We start from the raw sequence: 19,628 nt of genomic DNA, 5'->3' as shown, positions 1-19,628 counted from the left end.
CCTCCCGGTTAAAGCAGGGGTGCCTCTGGACAGAGCAAAGTCTGTCCCTGACCAGAAGCTGAGCACTGAGGACCAAAGCCAGGCTTCGGAATCCAGGATAAAGCCAGGTGAGTAAAGATGGTCAAACCAGTGGTACAGGGTGCTGTAAGCTTGGGGAGGCAGAGCCACCATTTTACCTGCCAGCCCTGCAATGTGCTCTGGTGAGCAAGAATATGGGAGTAACTCCAGTCATGGTAGACATGCAGGTACTAATTCTGGTTTATATTTAGTGAGTAGCCTGAAAAATCAGAACAAAGGTTGCTATAGTAAAATGAAACCCTTCTCTGAAGAAGAACCATATACATTTGACACAAAAAGTTAACCCTTTTAAGGTTGTTAGTATGATTTCTATGGATGCAAGGTTCAAACAGGCCATCTTAAAGAGAAAGGCTTTATTCCAATGCGAGTTTCTTGTAGCACTGCAGCATTCAATTGCACAGCTACTCATAGGGGGGATACTAGCGGGGGCAGCTCAGTGTGGTCCAGTGATGGGTAACGGTTTCACACGGTAAGTTGAAAATGCTGTGGGGGGTGCCCAGGAGCAGGAATAAGCAGACAGACACTGAAGTGGTGCAGAAGCTGCCTTCTGCATAAGGACATGCTCCTCTTCCCCCTTTCTGTGTGTGTCCAGGGCTGGTTGCTGAATGCAGCTCTAACTCGGAGCTGCTTTGGTTCTCCTCAAGCTCCCGGTTTCAGTCACTGAAGAACTTCACCCAGATGGAAACATCCGACTCACCTCCAGCCTGCTTCCACCCCTTTCCCAACCAGGTCCTGCCGCAGCTCCCAGCCAAGCAGAGGACACCATGGCCCTGGCATTGCCCTCCTGTATGCTCTGCTGACTCCATCTCTAGGCCAGCCTAAAGATGCCATCCCCAGGCTCAGTAAAGGAGTTCTAAGTGATGGTGAGTCCTCTGCCTCCTTGAGGTGGGACCCTGGGGAGCAGGAACCAGCGGTGGTCCCTGGGGGTTGATGGTCTTGTGCCAACGCAGCCTGAGCAATCCATGTGTGAGGTGTGGGCAGGGGGCAGGCAGCTGCCTGCTGGTCCCCACTCAAGGGCAGCAGCAATGGCCGGGGTCAGCTCTGCCTCGTGGGTGATGTTCCAGCCCTTACAGGCTCCCTGCAGCAGAGCAGTGATGTCCTCCAAGGCTCCCTCAGAGAGGTGCTGCTCAGGGGCAGACATCCCAGCACAGATGGAAGTGGGGAGCTGCTGGGTGGCCTCGGAGGAGGTCTCCTTGGTGGTGCTGGTGGCCTGCTTGGTGGCATCACTGCTGGTTTGCTGGGTGGTGGTGGCAGGGGCTGACTGGGGGCTGTTTGTTGGAGGGGGTGATGCTGGCGGTGGCTTGCTGGGTACAGGAGATGCTGGAGGTGCGTATGGGGGTGAGCCCAGAGCCCCCCTCAGGGACTGGCCGGCAGCCGGTGGGGATGCCCCCAGGGATGCCGTCCCCATGGGGGGTGCTGGAGGAGCAATGGATCAAGGACATGTGCTCGGTGATGGAGATCCCCCCAGCACAGTCGGGATCCTTGGTGGCCCCAGTGGCCCCCTTGGCAGTGGAGAGCTGCTCAGCACCGTGAAGGGGCTCACTGGGTAAGGGCAGCACCAGCCAGCGTCCTTGTGTGGGGCCACCTCCATGCTGGTTGTGGGGAGCAGTGGTGATGCTGCAGGAGATGCTCTGGTTTGGAGGTGATGCTTTGAGATAAACGGCTCTGCCATTGCACCACTGGCTGCTAAGAGCCTCTTGAGCCGCACAAGGTCAAGGGAACAGGAGCTGAAAGCAGCTTGCCCATAGAGGGTGCACAGAGCACATCGAGCAAGCGAATGCTCACTGGCTTGCAGCCACCCCGTTTGAGCTCTTATCTGAAGCCCGGCACCAAGCAGAAGCACAAGCAATAATAACACATCCAGAACAAAGCTTCTGGTGGAGCTGGAGAACAACTAAAGCAGGAAACCAACAGAGACAGCTCGGTGTCTGGTCTAAGCACCCCCGAGCAGTGGCTTTGTGTGAGCAGTAACACCGGGGCAAGGGGTGCTGTGCTCAGAGCCCTCACACGCGGTGTCCCCCGCATTGTCCCTGCAGGCTGAGGACCGGGGACCTCACAGTCCCCAGGCTGTCCCTGCGGCTCCTGCCTGGCATCCGCATCCACCTCAGCCTCTACACCCCCGTGGCCCTCAATGGCAAGTGCTGGTGCTGGTGCTGGTGCTGGTGCTGCGGTGGCAGTGCCGGCTGGACCCGGGGCAGCACTGCCATGGGGGTGTCTCCCATGGGAACGCTGCTCCTGTTCCCTGGGAAGCGGCTGCTCCTCCGAAGGTCGCTCCCTTCGCCTTGTGCAGCCTCCTGGGCTTGCTGGATGTCGTGGTGGAAGTGAGCATCACGCCAAGGGCCAGGCTCACCATGAACGGCACCGGCTACCCCAGGCTGGGGATAGAGAGATGCGGCACCCTCCTTGGTGGCATCAAAGACTCCTGCGAGGGTGAGTGAAGGACGTGTCCTCTGCTGGCATGGGCCACCTCACCATTGGCTTTGCTGGCCCCAGCCTGCACCCACACAACAGCAAACACTCGAGGGCACGGCTCTCACTGGTGACAGTCACCCCTGCCCATGTCACAGGGCTGGTGGTGGTGGCCCCTGCATGCTTCATGTAAGTGGACACCTTGTCCAAGGGCTGCACAACCCCACAGTGATCCCAGAGGGACGTTCCTGTCCCATGTGTCACCTTCATGGCTCATTGTCACTGACACTGCACAGCATCTGCGAGATGGGAGCGTGTGGTGTGTACATCATAGAACCCGCTTGGGCTGAGTGTGGTTCTGCTCATTTGAGGAGACTCTACACTAGCAGATAAAAGGCAGCAGTAAATTTCCCACTGGCTATTTTGGGATGCAAATTACACTTATCTCATGCAAATCCAAGCAACCCGAGTCACTTTGCTGCTGCAATTGCCTTGCTCCGGGAGGTCCGTGCTCCGCTCTATTCACAGGGAATGAGCCATTTGCTTTGCAGCAGGATTTTTCATAGTGCTCCTTTATTTTTCCACAGCCTGCTCCCAGTTGTGGATAATTTACTGGCAAGTGTCCTGAGCAGGATTCTTCCTAATCTGGTTGGGATAAAAGTTCCACCCCGGCAAGGAGCAATGAGTGTGCAAAGTGCTCCCGAGGCATCGCTGGTGTCCCAGGATGGGAGCACGGCCATGGTTTGGGGTTACGGGGACACACGCCATGCCTCCAGCTGCTTGGGAGATGCTGCTCCCTCCTCCCAGTGCAGGTCTGCCCAAGTGTTGGGAGCTTCTAAGGATTCCCTGGACCATGCTAGGGGCTCATTGAACCTCTCCTAAAGCCCCAAGCTCTCTGCCGCTGCCCCACATGGGCCCTGGGACCTGCTCCTGTGCCCAAGGGTGAAGGTGCCCAGGGGCAGGTCCGGAGCTGGTGCAGCCCCAGCAGCCCTGGGAGCGCTCCTACCCTCCTGCCTGGTGCTCCCATTCCCAGGCCAAGCGGGGCTGTGAGTCCCTGTCCGGCTCTGGCCATGGGTCAGAGCACAGGAAGGTGCTGTTCAAAACAGACCACAGCCATTGCCGGCCCTCATTTCTCCTGAGCCAGTATCCATCAGCGCTTTGCTTTCTGCAGTGGGTTCTGTGTGCTGCCCAGCCTGCTCCTGTTCTTACATCAAACCCACCGACGGGCGAGGACACCAAGGAGGGATCGGCCCCGCAGGAGGAGCCAGAGGTGAGTGAAACCCAAGCAGTTCCTCTGATGGCCCAGTCCTGCTGCTGCCCCCATCGCTGCAGAGCCATGGCCACGGCCACCCCCAGTGTCCTGCTTCAGGCTGGTGCTGATCTTCAGTTTGTTGTCCTCGACTGAGAACGGGGCCAGCAAAGAGGAGTCCTGGGGTCAGGGGGGGCTCTGCAGGACCCAGCACCAAGCTCAGGGGGTTCATGGAGGTGCCCATGTGCAAGGAGCCGGTGGCTGCTGTGGGTGGCAGCAGGGGCACGGGCACCCATAGGGCCATGGGGACAGCCCCTGGCTCTGCCAGCCGCTGGTCCAGCAGGCCCCCAGCCAGCTCCCGATGGCAGCCTGGAGCTCCATGGAGAGGACATTGCAGTGTTTGCCTTCACGGTTAACTTCATGCTCCTGCAGTGTGCAATCGCTGCACGCATGACCCCGAGCCACCCCCCATGGCGCTTCCTTCACCGGGCACCCACGAGATGCAAACCCCGCGGTGCTCTCCCATGACGGCAGCAGTGGGAGCAGGGAATGCGCTGGGATCTCCCTGAGCTCCCCGCGGCACCCTCGGCACCCATGGCTCAGGTGGCTCAAGGAAACCTTCCCAAACCCAGTATCTCACCCCCAGTACAGGCAGCAGGAGATGCAGCACTCGAGTTACCTACATTCAAGTCTACCTCCAGGAACTGGTGGGTTACCAGGGGAAGGCTGGACGCGGGGTACCCAGTGCTGCCCAGCACGCCCAGGGGCACCGGCACTGGGGGCAGAGGATGGGACTCAGTGACTCCCTGCTGGGCTCAGGTGCAAATCGCCCCTCCTCAGCCCAGCAGCTCTTTTCCTTCCAGAGGAGCCCCAGTTTGCAGGGGTGCTCAGGGCAGAGCTTGGCCCTGGCTCCCTGCACTCTGTGCTGCAGGAGATGCCATCTCCATAAGGAGCAGTGCACGCCACTGCTGTGAATGGAGGGGCCGGCTCACAGCCCCCAGCAGTGCCCACTTACACACCAAGGGGTCCTTCTGTCCATCACTAGAGACAGGGAAAGGGGAGATGAGGGGCCCATGGGGTGAAGTGAGGGGTTTGCAGCAGCAGAGGGGAAAGCATCACAGTCCTCAGGCAGCCAGAGCAGAGGGGACAGAGGGACAGGGCAGGGCATGGACCCACCAGTGCTCCCAGTTCACAAGACCCAGCTGTTGTTGACGAGCCCCAGGGCAATGTTGGCCACTGGGCAGAGCTGCAAGAGTCGGGGGGACAGGGACTCTGCACAGAGGGTTCCAGGGGAACCAAACCCCTTTGCTCCCCCAGGATCTGCTCTTGCTGTCAGTGTGAGCTGGGGACACCGGGCTGCGAAGGGAGCCCTGGGTTTCCCTCTCTGCTCCCGCAGTGATGGGAGCTCAGCCTGCCTAGGGAGGCCCTGCCGCATTGCTCTTCATACCCAGTGCAGTAACTTGGCCTCCTCCATGCAAACACTGCATCCCACCTGCATTGCTGGGAACTGGACCACGGCGGGTTTTGGCTCTGAACGTTGTTTTGACTCCGTTGGGGATGCTCAGAAGGATCCGGGGGTATTTTGTGTTCTCATGCTTGGGTTTAACGAAGTCCATCCCTTTCTGCAGCCACCACGGGTGCTCCAGCCTGTGTGTGGTGGGGGGAGTGTTCCAGTGAACCCCAGGGCTCAGGATGGTGCCCAGTTTATGCCCAGGCTCTTCTCTGCGGTTCAGCTCCTGTTGGAGCAATGAAGCCTTCTCTAATTTAAGGCTCTAAAGCTGCCTATTGCTCTGGAAGGAAAGGGGAATAGCTGGGTCAGGTGTAATATTGCTGCCTTACAGTCTGTCCTGTCCCTGTCCAGTCCAGATCCACCCTGAAAATCACCTGGAAACAGGTTTTTCCTGTCATCTTTCATGCTTTTTCCCCTCTATATTCATTTCCCCATTTTCTATTTGCTGTTTCTCAAGCCTCCTTTAAACTGCTGAGGTTTTTCTTGGAGGCACAACCCATCTCCCGCTCTCCTGTGGGTGACAGGCGGGTTTCACAGCACTGCTGCTATGCCCTAGATCTGCACACTCCTAGTTTGTGATAACTCTTCATTTTAATCTGCCTTGCACTGTTTCTGTATGTAATTAACTCACTGGCTGGCAACTGCTCACCTCTCACTGTCCCTGGTGAATATGATGGAGCATCCCCTGAGCCATTCCTGAGACCCTCTCTTTAGCCAAAGATACAGGAGCATCCCCAGCTCCCCGTGGCATCCCCCTGCACCCCAGGGTTCTGAGGTGGCTCAGGGTAACCGTGATGCTCTAAGGATGCTCAGGGGTCTGCATGCAGAAAGAAGAGGGGGAAGAAGGAGGAATCACAGATTTCCACCTTGATCAGCATCTTTCTGCTTCACTTTGGGAGAGCAAAGCAAGAGAGTCACTGAGTACCCATGAGCAGCTTCTGTGGATCATGTGCAAGGAGCCGCATGGCACTGGGTGGGATGGAGCCTGACCAGAGCATCCCCTGCCTGAGGACACGAGCTCCTGTACCAGCACCCAGGGGTGCATTGCTGCACCCTCACTCCTGGTGCTGCTGCCCTGGTCTCAGGGGGCAGGAGGAGAAGCCCGGGGAGCGGGATGCAGCGCGTCCTGCAGCAGGAGAGCCGGTGGGCACCGCATCCAGCCTGAGCTGCTGGCCAGGGCCCAGCGTGGCTACGTGCAATGTGCGGGGTCAGCCTGGTGCAGGGTTCACACTTCAGAGCCAGCGAGGAGGAACTATCCCGCTTCATCCTTCCCTGGACTTTCCTGGTTCCTGCAGCTCGGGTATATAAGGCTGCTCCTGCCAGGCAGCCCCGCAGAGAGGCCACGGCAGCAGCAGCACTGCAGCAAAGGGCTCCAGGTAAGCGGTGTTGCGGTACAGTGGCCGCAGAGCAACTGCTGCCATTGGGTGACCTGCAGCAAAGTGTGACACGGCTTTAAAAGCAGGAATTTTAATAATGTTTTCCTTTGATTTCTGTAGCAGCATTTAATAATTGATGAGAATTAATTTTTAAAGCCAGCAGAGCTCTTGCTTGTCAAATTCCGTGTTTATTTTTGTTGTTACGTTAGGACTGAGCCCGCAGAAGTGACTGGGGGTTGGTTTCTGCATGCTCTCAGTGACCAGAATTCAGAGCCATTTTCAGCTCATCAGGTCCCATCTGAGCTGCTGTAAAACAAGCCTTCATCTGCAGAGCCACACATGAATTTTGTATGTGCAAGATGTTCAGCTTAAACGTGTGTGACCAAGGAGACAGCAACCTGATAGATACCGTTAATAACTGCAGCGGCAGTTGTGTCCTCTCTAAGAGCTCCTCTGCAAGACCTGAGAGCCATTGGGGGAGCCTCTTGCAATGCTGCACACGTCTTGCAGAGACCCTCCAACAAATCCCCCTGATTTTATTTGACACGGTTTTGAACAGGAGCTGCCCGCGCCTCCCTCCTCCCCTCCTGCTCGATAATCACAGCTGCAGGAGCAGTGCCTCACTGCGTGCTGATCAAAGGGAAAAGCTCAAAGACAGACCAGTGAATTAAAGTCTAATTTAATTGTGCCAAGAACTGTCATGGAGGGATTGTTTCAGAGTACCTGGAGCTCATAGCGCAGTTGTTCACTCTGACCTCAATAGCGACGTTTGAGTGCTGAGGCTCTGCAATCCTTTCCTCACAAGGGAAAGCTGGGACGAGGCCCAGGACATGGGTGCTGCAGGTGGGTGCTCCTGAAACGGGGACCCACAGCGGCGCTTCCCTGGTTTCCTGTTCTCGCTTGTTTGGAAGCACCTTTCTGTGCCTAAACAAACACTCCCCAGTGGTGGCTGCGATCCCAAGGCGCCCAGAACGCAAGGTCCTTGAAGGTGCTTTCTTTTGACTAGAGGCAGATCAAATTCAGGGAAAATGGGTTCTTTTCATAGCCTGAATGGAGCGAGATGAGAAGAGCAAACAACCTGCCCATGGAAAGGGAGCGTGGTCTGGCTGGGCTCTGAGCTTTAATAGCAGTGTTCTTCACAGCAGGGAGAAGGACGCGGCTTTGACACGCACCGTTTTCATCCAGCTGCGTCCCTCTGAGTGCTCCTCTTCCAGGGGTGTTTCGGAGCAGTGGGAAGCCATCCGTCTCTCCATACAAGGTCCTCCTGCCTCATCTCCATCCTCATGCTCTCTTGAAGCGGTGTTTTCCCCCTGCAAGCTTCCCTGCAATGTCAGGCACCAGCTCTGCAGAGGGGTAGCCCATGGGCATGGACAGTGTGGAGCAGCTCGGCACCGTGCTTCGGTGGCTGCCTGATACCCAGGAGCAGTTTGACCTTTCTGGGTGGAAAAAGGGTGCTGTGGATGTGGGCTGGCCCCTGGGGCTGTATGTCCAGGGGGGACCTGCCCCACTGCTTGGGAGCAGCACACGTGAAGGATGCAGAGCCGGACTGGTGCCCAGGCTGTCCATTCCTATGGGATGGGACTGGTGCTTGGGCTGATGTGGGTCTCTCCACAGGTACTGGGTCAGGAGATGCTGCACTTCTGGTGTCTTGTCCTTGCCACGGGCCTCCTGCCCCCCTCCCAGGGCCTCCTCAACCTGGGCAGTGTCCTTGGGCTGAGCCCAGCGCAATCCAATGACGGTGAGCTCTGCGGTGTCCCGTGTGTCCCATGGGAGCACCCTGGCACAGGCGGGAAGTCTGGGGAGTAACTGGGACTTTCTTGTGCAGGTCTGCTTGGAACCGGTCTTGGCAGCAAAGGTCTCCTCGACAAGAAAGGTGGCTTGCTTGGCGGGGGGCTCTTAGGTACCGGCATCCTTGGCACGGGAAGTGCGAGTGGAAAAGAAAGCGGAGGTGCTGGTGATGCAGGAAAAGAACCCAGCAGCTCTGGGCTCCTCGGGACAGGCCTCCTAGGTGAGGAAGGTCCATGGGGCATGGGTGTGCTTGGGAGAGGAGGGCTGCTGGGCGGTGAGAGGCAGGGCAGTAATGGAGGTGTCACTGTTACAGGAGGACAACCTGGCAGCAGCGGTCTGCTCGGCACTGGCATCCTCGGTGGAGACGGAGTCCTTGGCACTGGCATCCTCGGTGGAGACGGAGTCCTTGGCACTGGCATCCTCGGTGGAGAAGGCCTTGGCAATGGTCTCCTCGGCAATGGCCTCCTTGGCAATACAAGCCTTCTTGGACAGAAAGGTTTGCTTGGCACAGGGCTGCTTGGAGAAGGAGGTCTCTTGGGCAATGGAAGTCTCCTTGGTCTCGATGGCGTGCTGGGTGCAGGAGGACTGCTGGGCAGTGGAGTCCCTGGCACACCAACACACTTCTCCTGGTAAGTGGGCCCCGAAGCACAGGGGTGGTGCTCGCTGCAGGGTAACGGATCAGTCCAGGGGATGGGTTTCCCTAAGGGGATGCTCCAGGAGCCAATTCCTCCCTCTTACACCAGCCACCAGTCCTGGGCCCATGTGAGGAGCTGAGATAGGGAAATTCCAACCAAAGACGGGAAAAGTCTTCCCCATGGGAGTGATGTGACACTGATGGGCACCCCGGGAGCTGGGCATGCAGCCCCAAGCAAACTGACCCTGCGTTGAAGTTGTCCCTTCCCCACCGTCACTTTGGGAATACCCCCATAGGTAACAGGTCACACAGTGAAGAGGAGGAGATGGGGCTGTGGGGTGTGCTCCTGCGGACCCTGCCGTCCCAAGGTGGGTTTGCTTTGGTGTCGACCCAGGCTGAAGGTGCTGAACCTCGAGAACGTCCGAGTGTCCTGGAGGGTCCTTCACGGCAGCGAGTTTGTGCTGAACCTGTACTCGAAGCTGGTGCTGCGCTTGCCAGGGTGAGCAGGGCTGGGGGGAGGCAGGGATGTACCCGGGTGCTGGAGGAGCATCCCCAGGCGCTGCTGGCACTAAAGCATCGCCCTGGCCAAGCCAGATCCGGTGGCCTCGGCACAGCCACAGGCAGCTCCAGTTCAGCCCGGTTCAGCCCCAGGCAGCCCCGGTTCCCAAGGTGCTTCCCTGTCCCCCAGGATTTTCCAGTTCCTGAGCGGCTCCTCGGTGGAGACGAACATCACATCCCACATGGCGCTGACCCAGGACACCCCCGGGGACCTCAAGCTGGTGTTTAAGGATTGCAGCAACCTGCTTGTGGGCTTCAACGTCAACCTGCGGAGGGGGTGAGCGTGGGCACGTCCCCCCCGGGCTGGTCTCAATCACTGGGGGCTGATGTGGTTTAGCAGGGATGGATCCATCACGCAGGAGCTCAGCCCAGCCCCTCTGTGCTTTCCTGGGGCTCATCCACGGCCAGTTTGGATGGGGCTTGGAGCAAGCTGCTCCAGTGGAAGGGGTCCCTGCCCCTTCCTTAAAGCTGGAGGAGCTTTAAGGTCCCTCCCAACCCAACCCACTCTGTGGTTCTATGACTATTCTATCCTATGACACAGACATTGATCTATGTGGAGCAATACATGCACTCGGAAATGGTTAAAACAAGAGGCAGCACTCGCAGCTCTTTGCAGGTCTGCAGCGGGGCAGAATTTCAGCCTCAAACCTGGGCACTGATTTCCTCCTTAGCAACCAGATTTGGGAGCCAGGTAGCACAGTCCCCAGCATCAGTAATCCCTGCCGAAGCCTGGGGGAGCTCTGGGCTTGCGGCATCTTTTAACACAGAGACAACGGGTGCTCCCCTCCTGTGCTCAGCGTGGCAGAGCTCGGGTTTGTCTTGATGCCAAGGCCTGGCTTTGAGACCTTCCCCGGCAGTTTCTGTGCTTCCTTCCCTCTCCAGGCTCTTCACCACCATGGTGAGCAACCTGCTCAACAGCTCCCTCCGGTCCCTCATACCCGCCCTGGTGAGTGCCTCCAAGCCCTTCGCTCTCACAAGCTGCACTTACTGCAGCTCTTGCGACAGCTGTGCAGCAGTTACTCACACAGACCCTCTCTATATGCATACATGTGCACACAGAGCCCTTCGCTCTCACAAGCTGCACTTACTGCAGCTCTTGCCACAGCTGTGCAGCAGTTACTCACACAGACCCTCTCTATATGCATACATGTGCATGCAGAGCCCTTCGCTCTCACAAGCTGCACTTACTGCAGCTCTTGCCACAGCTGTGCAGCAGTTACTCACACAGACCCTCTCTATATGCATACATGTGCACGCAGAGCCCTTCGCTCTCACAAGCTGCACTTACTGCAGCTCTTGCCACAGCTGTGCAGCAGTTACTCACAGACCCTCTCTATATGCATACATGTGCACACAGAGCCCTTCGCTCTCAGAAGCTGCACTTACTGCAGCTCTTGCCACAGCTGTGCAGCAGTTACTCACACAGACCCTCTCTATATGCATACATGTGCATGCAGAGCCCTTCGCTCTCAGAAGCTGCACTTACTGCAGCTCTTGCCACAGCTGTGCAGCAGTTACTCACACAGACCCTCTCTATATGCATACATGTGCATGCAGAGCCCTTCGCTCTCACAAGCTGCACTTACTGCAGCTCTTGCCACAGCTGTGCAGCAGTTACTCACAGACCCTCTCTATATGCATACATGTGCACACAGAGCCCTTCGCTCTCAGAAGCTGCACTTACTGCAGCTCTTGCCACAGCTGTGCAGCAGTTACTCACACAGACCCTCTCTATATGCATACATGTGCATGCAGAGCCCTTTGCTCTCAGAAGCTGCACTTACTGCAGCTCTTGCCACAGCTGTGCAGCAGTTACTCACACAGACCCTCTCTATATACATACATGTGCCCGCAGAGCCGCACAGCCACATCCCATAAGTGAGTTCCCAAACCTCCTTGAGCTTTCTTACAGCCTGGAGTTGTTAGCAGCAATGCAAACAGCATTGCTAGTGGAGGGGGTAACCTGCACCCAGTGAATGCTCTGTGACAGGCCGGTTCCGAGGCGCTGAGCGGGGCTGGCAGCCTCGCTTATGGAATAGGGGCTTCTGAGAAAACCCTTTATTGTGTTCAATAGAATCGGTGCCACCTGGAGAAAGGGCTGAGCAATTGATGCTGCTCTTTCCATGGAGGGACCCGTGGAGCCGGTTGTTCCATCCTGAGTTAAACCTCAAGTGAATCTCTATCAGTGGTAGGGAAGTGCATTGCTGCACCCATGGTGTTCTCACCAAGGCTGTGCCACTTGTTCCTTTGCAGCTCTGCCCGCTGGTGAACATCTGGATCAGCATCATCAACATTAAGCTTCAATTCCTCAACCGTAAGTCATTAAATTGCCTTTTCTGCATTAATTTTTAGAGGAACACTTGGGCTCTGTCTCCAGTCACCTCCACAGGCCCTGGGGGCTCGGGAGAGCCGGACCCACTGGAGAAGGGGTTGCTTTGCTTGGCAAAGCTGCTGGGGGGGCACAGTCCTGGCTCATCCCTGGTGCCTGATGTGGCAAAACCATCCTGGCCCTGCTGTCCCCCAGTGCTCAAGGCCAGGTTGGACACAGGGGCTTGGAGCAAGCTGCTCCGGTGGAAGGGGTCCCTGCCTTGGAGCTGGAGGAGCGTTAAGGTCCCTCCGAACCCAAAGCATCCATGGTTCTGTGCTGGGGCCGTGGCTGGGCAGGACTGAGCTCCCCAGCCTCTGGCTCCCGGTAAGCAGCCGCTCTGCCCGGCCCCATTGGCCTCTCCTCAGGTGTTGTCTCCTTTGGGCTCCTGGGGAAAATCCACTCGGCCCTTTCCAGTTTGCCGGTGTCATCCGGGCACTACATGGAGCTGGACCTGCAGGTACGGCCGCGTCCATCCCCAGCCCCCCTGCCCTCCCTCTCCCTCCCCTCTCACACCTTCCTCTCTCCTTGCTTGTGCAGAACCACCCATTCCCAAGCGCCTTCATCGACTGGCTCCTGCAGAGTAAGTCCAGGCACAATGGGATCCCCAGTGCGGGGCAGACAGGGGCAGCAGCCCAGGCTGTGGGGATGCTCAGGGCGATGCAGCCCTGGTGCAGGTAGCGGCCAAGAGCGGGTCCCCATGGGGTGCAGCCGAAGCTTCAGGGTGCTGACACATCACAGGATGGCCCCACAAAGCGCTTCCACCCCGCACAGTGCTGCTGGGGGTGGTTCATGGTCCGCAGTCCTCAGGCCCTCGGTGGCTCCAGGTGTGCGGCTCTGAGACAAAGCCTGTGCTCTCCTGCACAGCCCTGGAACAGTCACTTCACCTCTCATAAGAGGATTTAATAATATTTACTTAATAGGAGTGAATAATGGTCCTCGGGATGCTGCGAGGATTAATTAATATTTGCAGAGGTGATTGGAAGAGCTTTCAGCCTCATATGCATGCAAAGTTAATATATAGAGGAGGGAAGGAAGAGCTGGACGCGGTCCCAGCTTCCCCCGAGGCGTGCTCCTCAGGGCACTAAATCAGCTCTGCCCATGAAGCTGCGGCGGGAGCCGGCCCCACAGATGGGAGCTGTGGGGCTGTGGGGCCGGGGGGCACTGACCTGGCTCCCTCTCCCCAGTCACAGGCATCAATCTCGGGAGCACTCCATAGCCATGGGGCCAGCAGCGCTGTGGGGTAAGGATGGTTTGCTGGGAGCAGGCTCAGAGCCCCGGTGCTGGTGCTGGTGCAGGGGCTGGCTGAGCCGAGCCCTCCAGAGCTGAGCCTGCACTGATGGGGAGCACGGAGCTGCTGCTCCAAGATCCTGGCTGCCCGAAACCTCAGCTCCAGCATCCCCACAGGTACCCCATGGCCGTTCCCCCTGCTCCACCATGGGGAGGAGGAGGAGGGAGGAAGATCACCGGATACATGGAGAATAGACATGGAAATAGAGAAACCCACCCAAGGAACCTCACTGCTTCTTCTGCGTTACGTTCCAGCCTCATCACTCTGATGCCCCTGTCCAGCCCAGGGTCAGTGGTGCCAAGAGTTATCTTTGCTGCTGCTTAGGTGTGCCAAGGCACTGCTACCCCTGGATCCAGGGCAGGAGCCTCAGGCCATGCCCACATTCACTCCCGGTGTCGCAGCCATAAGCCACTCATTAGGGCACCCACTAATGAGGGTACAGCCCAACCCCAGCCCTTCCTCAAGCACCCCACGTTCTGCCTGGCCCCGGGCTGTGGTTTGGGCTGGGAATTGCTCAGCACAGTGGGGCCTTTCCTGGTGCTGGACCAAGACCCCCCTGGATGGCAGTGGGAATGTCACCCCATGCGGCTGCCCCATGGGAACTGTTTGCACCAAATCCCTGTGAAGGGAGAGAAAAGGGACAAGCACCGGCAGCCTGGGGATGCTTTGTCTCTGCTCTCCTGCTCCGTGACCAGTTTACCACTTCAAAAGGGAATGTGGCTGCTTGCAGCGATCTCCTCCTGTTAAAAAGAAGGCAGCAAAAGGCCTAATCCAGCCGGTGCTCGGGGATGCGGTCCCATGCGGCTCTGCTTTGAGGGATCAGAGGAAACGTGATCCTGTCCTGTGATCCGCAAGTGGGGCTGGATGTGGCGCATGGGGGGGAGGCGGATTCACGGCCCTTCTGTAGTCCTTACAATAAAAGGGTTTTCTTCATCTGCATTCCGCACGTGGCCTGGCTCCTTCCCAACCTGCCACCGGGTTCCTGTTTGCAGGGGTTTGGGGTTTACCTCCCCATCAGCCCAGGAGTGACTCCCAGCAAGGAGCACTGAACAGGTACCTCTGCTGGCAAGGTGGGGAGCCACGACCAGGCCAAGCCCTGCTGACCCCCTCCCAGCTGCGGGCACGCAGTGTGGTCCATGGGAGCAGCAACTGCTCCCCTGTTTGTATTTATGCAGGTTCATTCTGCCCTTGTCCCTCAGCCTCTGCTGCTTCATTCCCTGTTCCTGCTCCCCGTGTGCCAGGAGCTGTGGGACACGAACAAACACATCCCTTGTGCCCTGCTGGGGCTGGGGCTGGGGCTGGGGCAGGGACCAGGACCCCAGGGATGCCACACGGCACTGAGCGGTATCAGCCCCTTCCCAGTGCCATGGGGGCTGCACTGCGAAGCACCAACACCCGCCTCTGCCTCTGCCCATCACCGGTCCCTCTGCTCCTGCCCATCCCATGGGCACAGAGGGATCCCTGGAGCAGCATCTCCCCTGCTCCCCGGAACCCCCTGCTCACCCCACATTTACACTCGACTTTGCCACCAGCTGTGGGATTCGGCTCTCCCTCACTGAGGGCGCTCAGCAGCGGAGGTGAACGGAGCAGCAGGGCTGAAGGTGATGGGAAAGGGGCCATGGGGGTGCCCCTGCAGCCGGCACCAGCCCCGCTCTGGGGCTCCACTCCTCAGCTGGGTTTGACAGGAGGGAGGTTGTGTTACACCGGCCCCGTGCTGGGCGGCAGCAGCACAGGGGAGCAAGGGCTCAACAGGAGCAGTGATGACGCCTTTGGAGCTCAACCACAGCTCAGGTATTTCAGCTCAGGGTCCCCACAGAGTTATTTGTGCATGGGAAAAGCTGCCAAGGTTTTCTTCTTTGGAAATCAGAAGCTTTTCACCGTTTCCCCGTGGTCAGGAGGCCGAAGGTTCAAATGCCCACCAGAAAAACAGCTTCTAAACGCCCAGTGATGAAACGTGAGGTCTGGGCTGGCAGGCAGGGGTTTGCTTTGGCCCCTGTCCATGCAAAACCAAAGCCCTGAAGGCAAACAACAACCTCGGCTTTCACTGCGCTCTGGTGCCTCTTTCGTAAGGTGCTTTGTTGTACAAGAGCACCCGGCCCAGCTCTGAGCATCTCCCAGGCTCTCCCACCCCACAGAGAGTGAAGAGCCCTGGATGATGGATGAGAGCCCATTGCTTGCAGCCGGGCACTGCAGATGCTGGCCCCAGTAGGGTACCATTGCTCCCAGCAGGTCTGTGCTGGGCTCTCTGCTGAGCACGGGAGGGGGAGGTTTTCCCACCAGCAGCTGTTAAAGATGGAGTTCAACGAGGAAACCCTGAGCAGAATCTTGATCTCAGACGTCAGCACGGTCCCTGTCTCAAAGGGAAGGGCTCTGTGAAGCACCCGCTCGGGTCTGGCAGCTTCCACGCTCCCCCCGGCCTTCCCGAGGCTTCCTGCACTGAGGAACAGAAGGATGATGTTAAAAGCAAACGATAAAAGCAGGTTAAAGGGAGCCGGAACAAGGCAGAGGGGATGGAGCCGCTTGCTCAGGCTCAGACCCTGCATCGGGGCTGGTGGCACCAGAGGTGGTCCCGGAGGGGAGGAGGAGCCCCCGGTCCGGCTGTGCTGAGCATCCCTCACCGACGGCTCTGTCACGGCCCGGCCACAGCCAAACCAGGGCTCCTGTTGGGAACCGGGCACCTTTCCCCTCACTGGCACGAGAAGCGAGGTTTGGGCTTGCATCAATCCTCTCCCCCCTCGTCCCACCCCTGCCCTGCCCCATGTAATCGACTCCTGGGATGAAGCCCAGGGATGCATTTTCCTGGTCTTGGGAAGGAGACGGAGGAGATTTGGGTGTTTTCAACACCAGCGGTGTTTGCTTTGCTGCCACTGAAGATAGGGTGAGTCAATCCCTGAGCCGGCTCCCTGGCTGCTTGGAAGGTGCCTCAGCAGGAACAGAAACCCCAGGCATGGCCCCTTGAAATAATGGGAGATAATTCCCATTCACTTCCAGTTTCCTAGGGAAAGTTCTGCTAAGAGGGGTGAGAACATCCCAGCATCCTGTCCAGCCAAACCTTACCAGTGTCCAGCACTTCCCTGGGGAGGTTATTCCAATGCTGCCTGTTTTCATTGGGAAAACCTGTCCCCTGTGTTCAGCCAGACCCCCCAGGAGTGACTTGTGCCCATCACTGCCCATCTGTCCCCTGGGACTCGTGTGAAAAGGGATTCTCAGAGAATCATCCTGTTCTTCCCAGCCCAACCCCGCTGTCCCCATGGACTGCACCTCATTGGCCTCATGGGGGTATTTGAATTACTCTATTGGCTCATGAGAGCACCAGGGTGGCAGAGCCCAGGCTGGGATTAGAGGGGAGCAGAGACACCCCGGTGTCACCTCAGCTCCCGGCATTGCCCACCCGCCCCTCACTGAGCCCAGGCTGGGATTAGAGGGGAGCAGAGACACCCCGGTGTCACCTCAGCTCCCAGCATTGCCCACCTGCCCCTCACTGAGCCCAGGCTGGGATTAGAGGGGAGCAGAGACACCCCGGTGTCACCTCAGCTCCCAGCATTGCCCACCCGCCCCTCACTGAGCCCAGGCTGGGATTAGAGGGGAGCAGAGACACCCCGGTGTCACCTCAGCTCCCAGCATTGCCCACCCGCCCCTCACTGAGCCCTGGGTGGGATTAGAGGGGAGCAGAGACACCCCGGTGTCATTGCCCACCCCCCCTCACTGAGCCCGGGTGGGATTAGAGGGGAGCAGAGACACCCCGGTGTCACCTCAGCTCCCATTGCCCACCCCCCTCACTAGCCCTGGGTGGGATTAGAGGGAGCCACCCGTCACCAGCTCCCAGCATTGCCCACCCCCCCTCACTGAGCCCTGGGTGGGATTAGAGGGGAGCAGAGACACCCCGGTGTCACCTCAGCTCCCAGCATTGCCCACCCGCCCCTCACTGAGCCCTGGGTGGGATTAGAGGGGAGCAGAGACACCCCGGTGTCACCTCAGCTCCCAGCATTGCCCACCCGCCCCTCACTGAGCCCTGGGTGGGATTAGAGGGGAGCAGAGACACCCCGGTGTCACCTCAGCTCCCAGCATTGCCCACCCGCCCCTCACTGAGCCCTGGGTGGGATTAGAGGGGAGCAGAGACACCCCGGTGTCACCTCAGCTCCCAGCATTGCCCACCCGCCCCTCACTGAGCCCTGGGTGGGATTAGAGGGGAGCAGAGACACCCCGGTGTCACCTCAGCTCCCAGCATTGCCCACCCGCCCCTCACTGAGCCCTGGGTGGCTCTGGGATAACTCAGACAGCGGGGAAAAGACTTGAATAGAAATATCTGGAAGATAGGGAGCCATTAATGAAAAGCATCAGAAAATAGATATCAAGAAATGACACCATGGTGAGAGCTTATTAATAGCAAAGGCTAAAGATAAAGCTAATTTAAAGCTGATGAGACAGGACAGCTCATCTCCAGGAGAACCAGAAGTCAATAGCTGGCTGTCAGCACAGGAGCAAATTGCTCGCAAGGGAGGAGGGAAGGCACAGGCCCCAGAGCAGCAGTTGCTGTGACAGACGTGTGAGATCCACTCTGCATTCACAAAGCCCTGGAGAGCCGGGGGTGCCGTTCACATCCCATTGGAATTCCATGCACAGCCAGCAGCACTCCAGGGTGCTGCCTGGATGGAAATGCTGACTCTGGTGCTGGGTGGGCTGTGGAGGAGCCTGGGGCTGGTGCGAGGACACTGGGACCCAGGCACTGCCCGGTGCTGTAATGGAGAGCACCTCGAGTTGCCAGCACAGAGGAATTCAGTGTCTGAAGGAGCCTTTAGGAGCAGCCGTGCCCTTCCTGCTGGAGCCCAAGCACAGCCCGTTCCCGACAGGAATGAACTCAAGGTACAAATGAGTTTAGAAATGGAAACCCTAAAACATTCTCTGTGTTGCATCCAACCCCAAAGCTTCACGCAAACACCTTCAGCCATGGTGATGAAAACCCCCTGCAGGAGACCCCCATGGAGCCCGGCTCATAGCAGGGGTGGTGCAGGAGGAGGAGGCCGGGGGGAAAGGGCTGGCAAGAGCAAAGCCTCTCTGCCCCAGTGACATCCCCTGGGCATGGGGAGGGAGCTGGTCCGAGCCTTGGCCATGGGCACAAGGCTGGGCAGGGGTAGAGCAGACAACGCTGCCCTCAGGCTGGTAACGGCTGTGCCGAGCTAAGAGCGCCCGCTGCCGCCTGTCCCCCCCCCCGCCCGAGCCCAGCCGGGACCTGCGGACAAACAGGTTCGTTCCCCAGCTCCGCGATGCGCTCCAGAGAACAATGGGGCTCCTGTTCCCTCTGCCAGAGACCTTCCTGCCACGTGAAGCTCTCTGTGCCCGTGGCGATGCCCAGCGCACGCTGCCAGCAGGGGAACACGTGCGGGAGGGTTGTGAAATCCCGGGCCAGGAGGTGCTGGGGGGGCAGTGAGTGCCTGGGAGCAGGGGTCCCCCCCGCACCTCGGCTCTGTGCTGGGAGAACCCGGTGCGGGCCTGGCCGCGGGCGGCTGCGGGAGGCACAGGAGCGTTTGTGTGCTCTGAGGAGGAGCCGCTGGGCAGGGCTCTGCTCACCCCCAGAGGCACCGGCTGAGCCCGCAGGATGGCCAGGGAGCCCCAGCCCAGCAGCCAGGGAGCCACAGGACTCCTGATGCTCGGCAGCAGCGGGAGCATCGCGCCTCGTGTGAGATGCTCTGAGCAGTGGCGTGAGCTCCTGTGAGCACTGATCCCTGTCACTTACCCCAAACCCGGCCCCGTCCCGCTGTGAATCAGGAAGAAGCTGTGGAATCGAGAGCTGTGAAGGAGAAAGGGTCCCCAGGGCCGCTTTGCAGAGGCTGTGTTTGGAACGAGCCTTTCCTTCAATCAGAGACCCCATTAACGCAAATGAGAGGCAGGTGTTCCAGGGCAGGGGCCGCAGGGCCCAGCTGGGGACACACAGCACAGCACAGACCCACTCCCAGCAGCACTAAGGCTTTTGTCACCATGCACTGGTGATGCTGGGGTGGAGCCATGTCCCGGGCTGTGTCCTCAACCTTTACTGACAGCTACAGCAGCTCAGGGGGCTCCTCAGCAGTGCCACAGTCCATGCCCAGTGCACAAATCAGTAGGAGAGCATGAACTTGGAACCAGAGGCATTTGAACAGCAGAAGGAGCAGACAACCCCAAACCCGTGTCCATAAATACCTCCTTTGTTCTGATGTGCTTTTTTTATCCCTGACTTCTGGTCCCGTGGTGGGATTCCTCACAGTTTCCATCCCAAGCGAGTGGATGCAGGCAGGCTGAGCACACACAACACTGGGCTGCAGAGAGGAGGGGTTCAGGATGGAGGGCTGGAGCCGAGGACTCCTGAGTCATCCCTGAAACAAAATCCCACCCA

The 19,628-nt window shown here is 58.5% G+C and overlaps 1 protein-coding gene across 1 annotated transcript; it reads left to right on the top strand.

Moving 5' to 3' along the window:
- The first annotated feature begins 1,505 nt into the window (after positions 1-1,505).
- LOC133216515 (uncharacterized) lies at positions 1,506-9,906 on the top strand. The gene is made up of 11 exons (XM_061361276.1): positions 1,506-1,624; positions 2,115-2,212; positions 2,329-2,508; positions 3,680-3,757; positions 4,169-4,272; positions 6,332-6,622; positions 8,237-8,360; positions 8,448-8,630; positions 8,724-9,039; positions 9,439-9,543; positions 9,733-9,906. Exons 1-11 carry the CDS (start codon positions 1,506-1,508, stop codon positions 9,881-9,883), a joined length of 1,749 nt encoding a protein of 582 aa, XP_061217260.1. The 3' UTR covers positions 9,884-9,906.
- Positions 9,907-19,628: the final 9,722 nt, after the last annotated feature.

The sequence above is a fragment of the Neopsephotus bourkii genome, unplaced genomic scaffold, assembly GCF_033783945.1.
Source record: "Neopsephotus bourkii isolate Nb327-2 ecotype Australia unplaced genomic scaffold, CSIRO-AGI_Nbou_v1 NB_1060, whole genome shotgun sequence".
NCBI classification, from domain to species: domain Eukaryota; kingdom Metazoa; phylum Chordata; class Aves; order Psittaciformes; family Psittacidae; genus Neopsephotus; species Neopsephotus bourkii.
The sequence above is the reverse complement of the archived record's forward strand: the minus strand, read 5'-3'. Positions and strand labels throughout refer to the sequence as shown.

What these genes read in the sequence shown, in the direction of transcription:
- LOC133216515 (XM_061361276.1), top strand. Translation starts at nt 1,506, where the DNA reads ATGGATCAAGGACATGTGCTCGGTGATGGAGATCCCCCCAGCACAGTC. An exon ending in CACCCCCGTGGCCCTCAATG is followed by an intron (nt 2,213 to 2,328) that starts GCAAGTGCTGGT and finishes TTCCCTGGGAAG; the next exon opens with CGGCTGCTCCTCCGAAGGTC. An exon ending in CCCCGCAGGAGGAGCCAGAG is followed by an intron (nt 3,758 to 4,168) that starts GTGAGTGAAACC and finishes ATGCTCCTGCAG; the next exon opens with TGTGCAATCGCTGCACGCAT.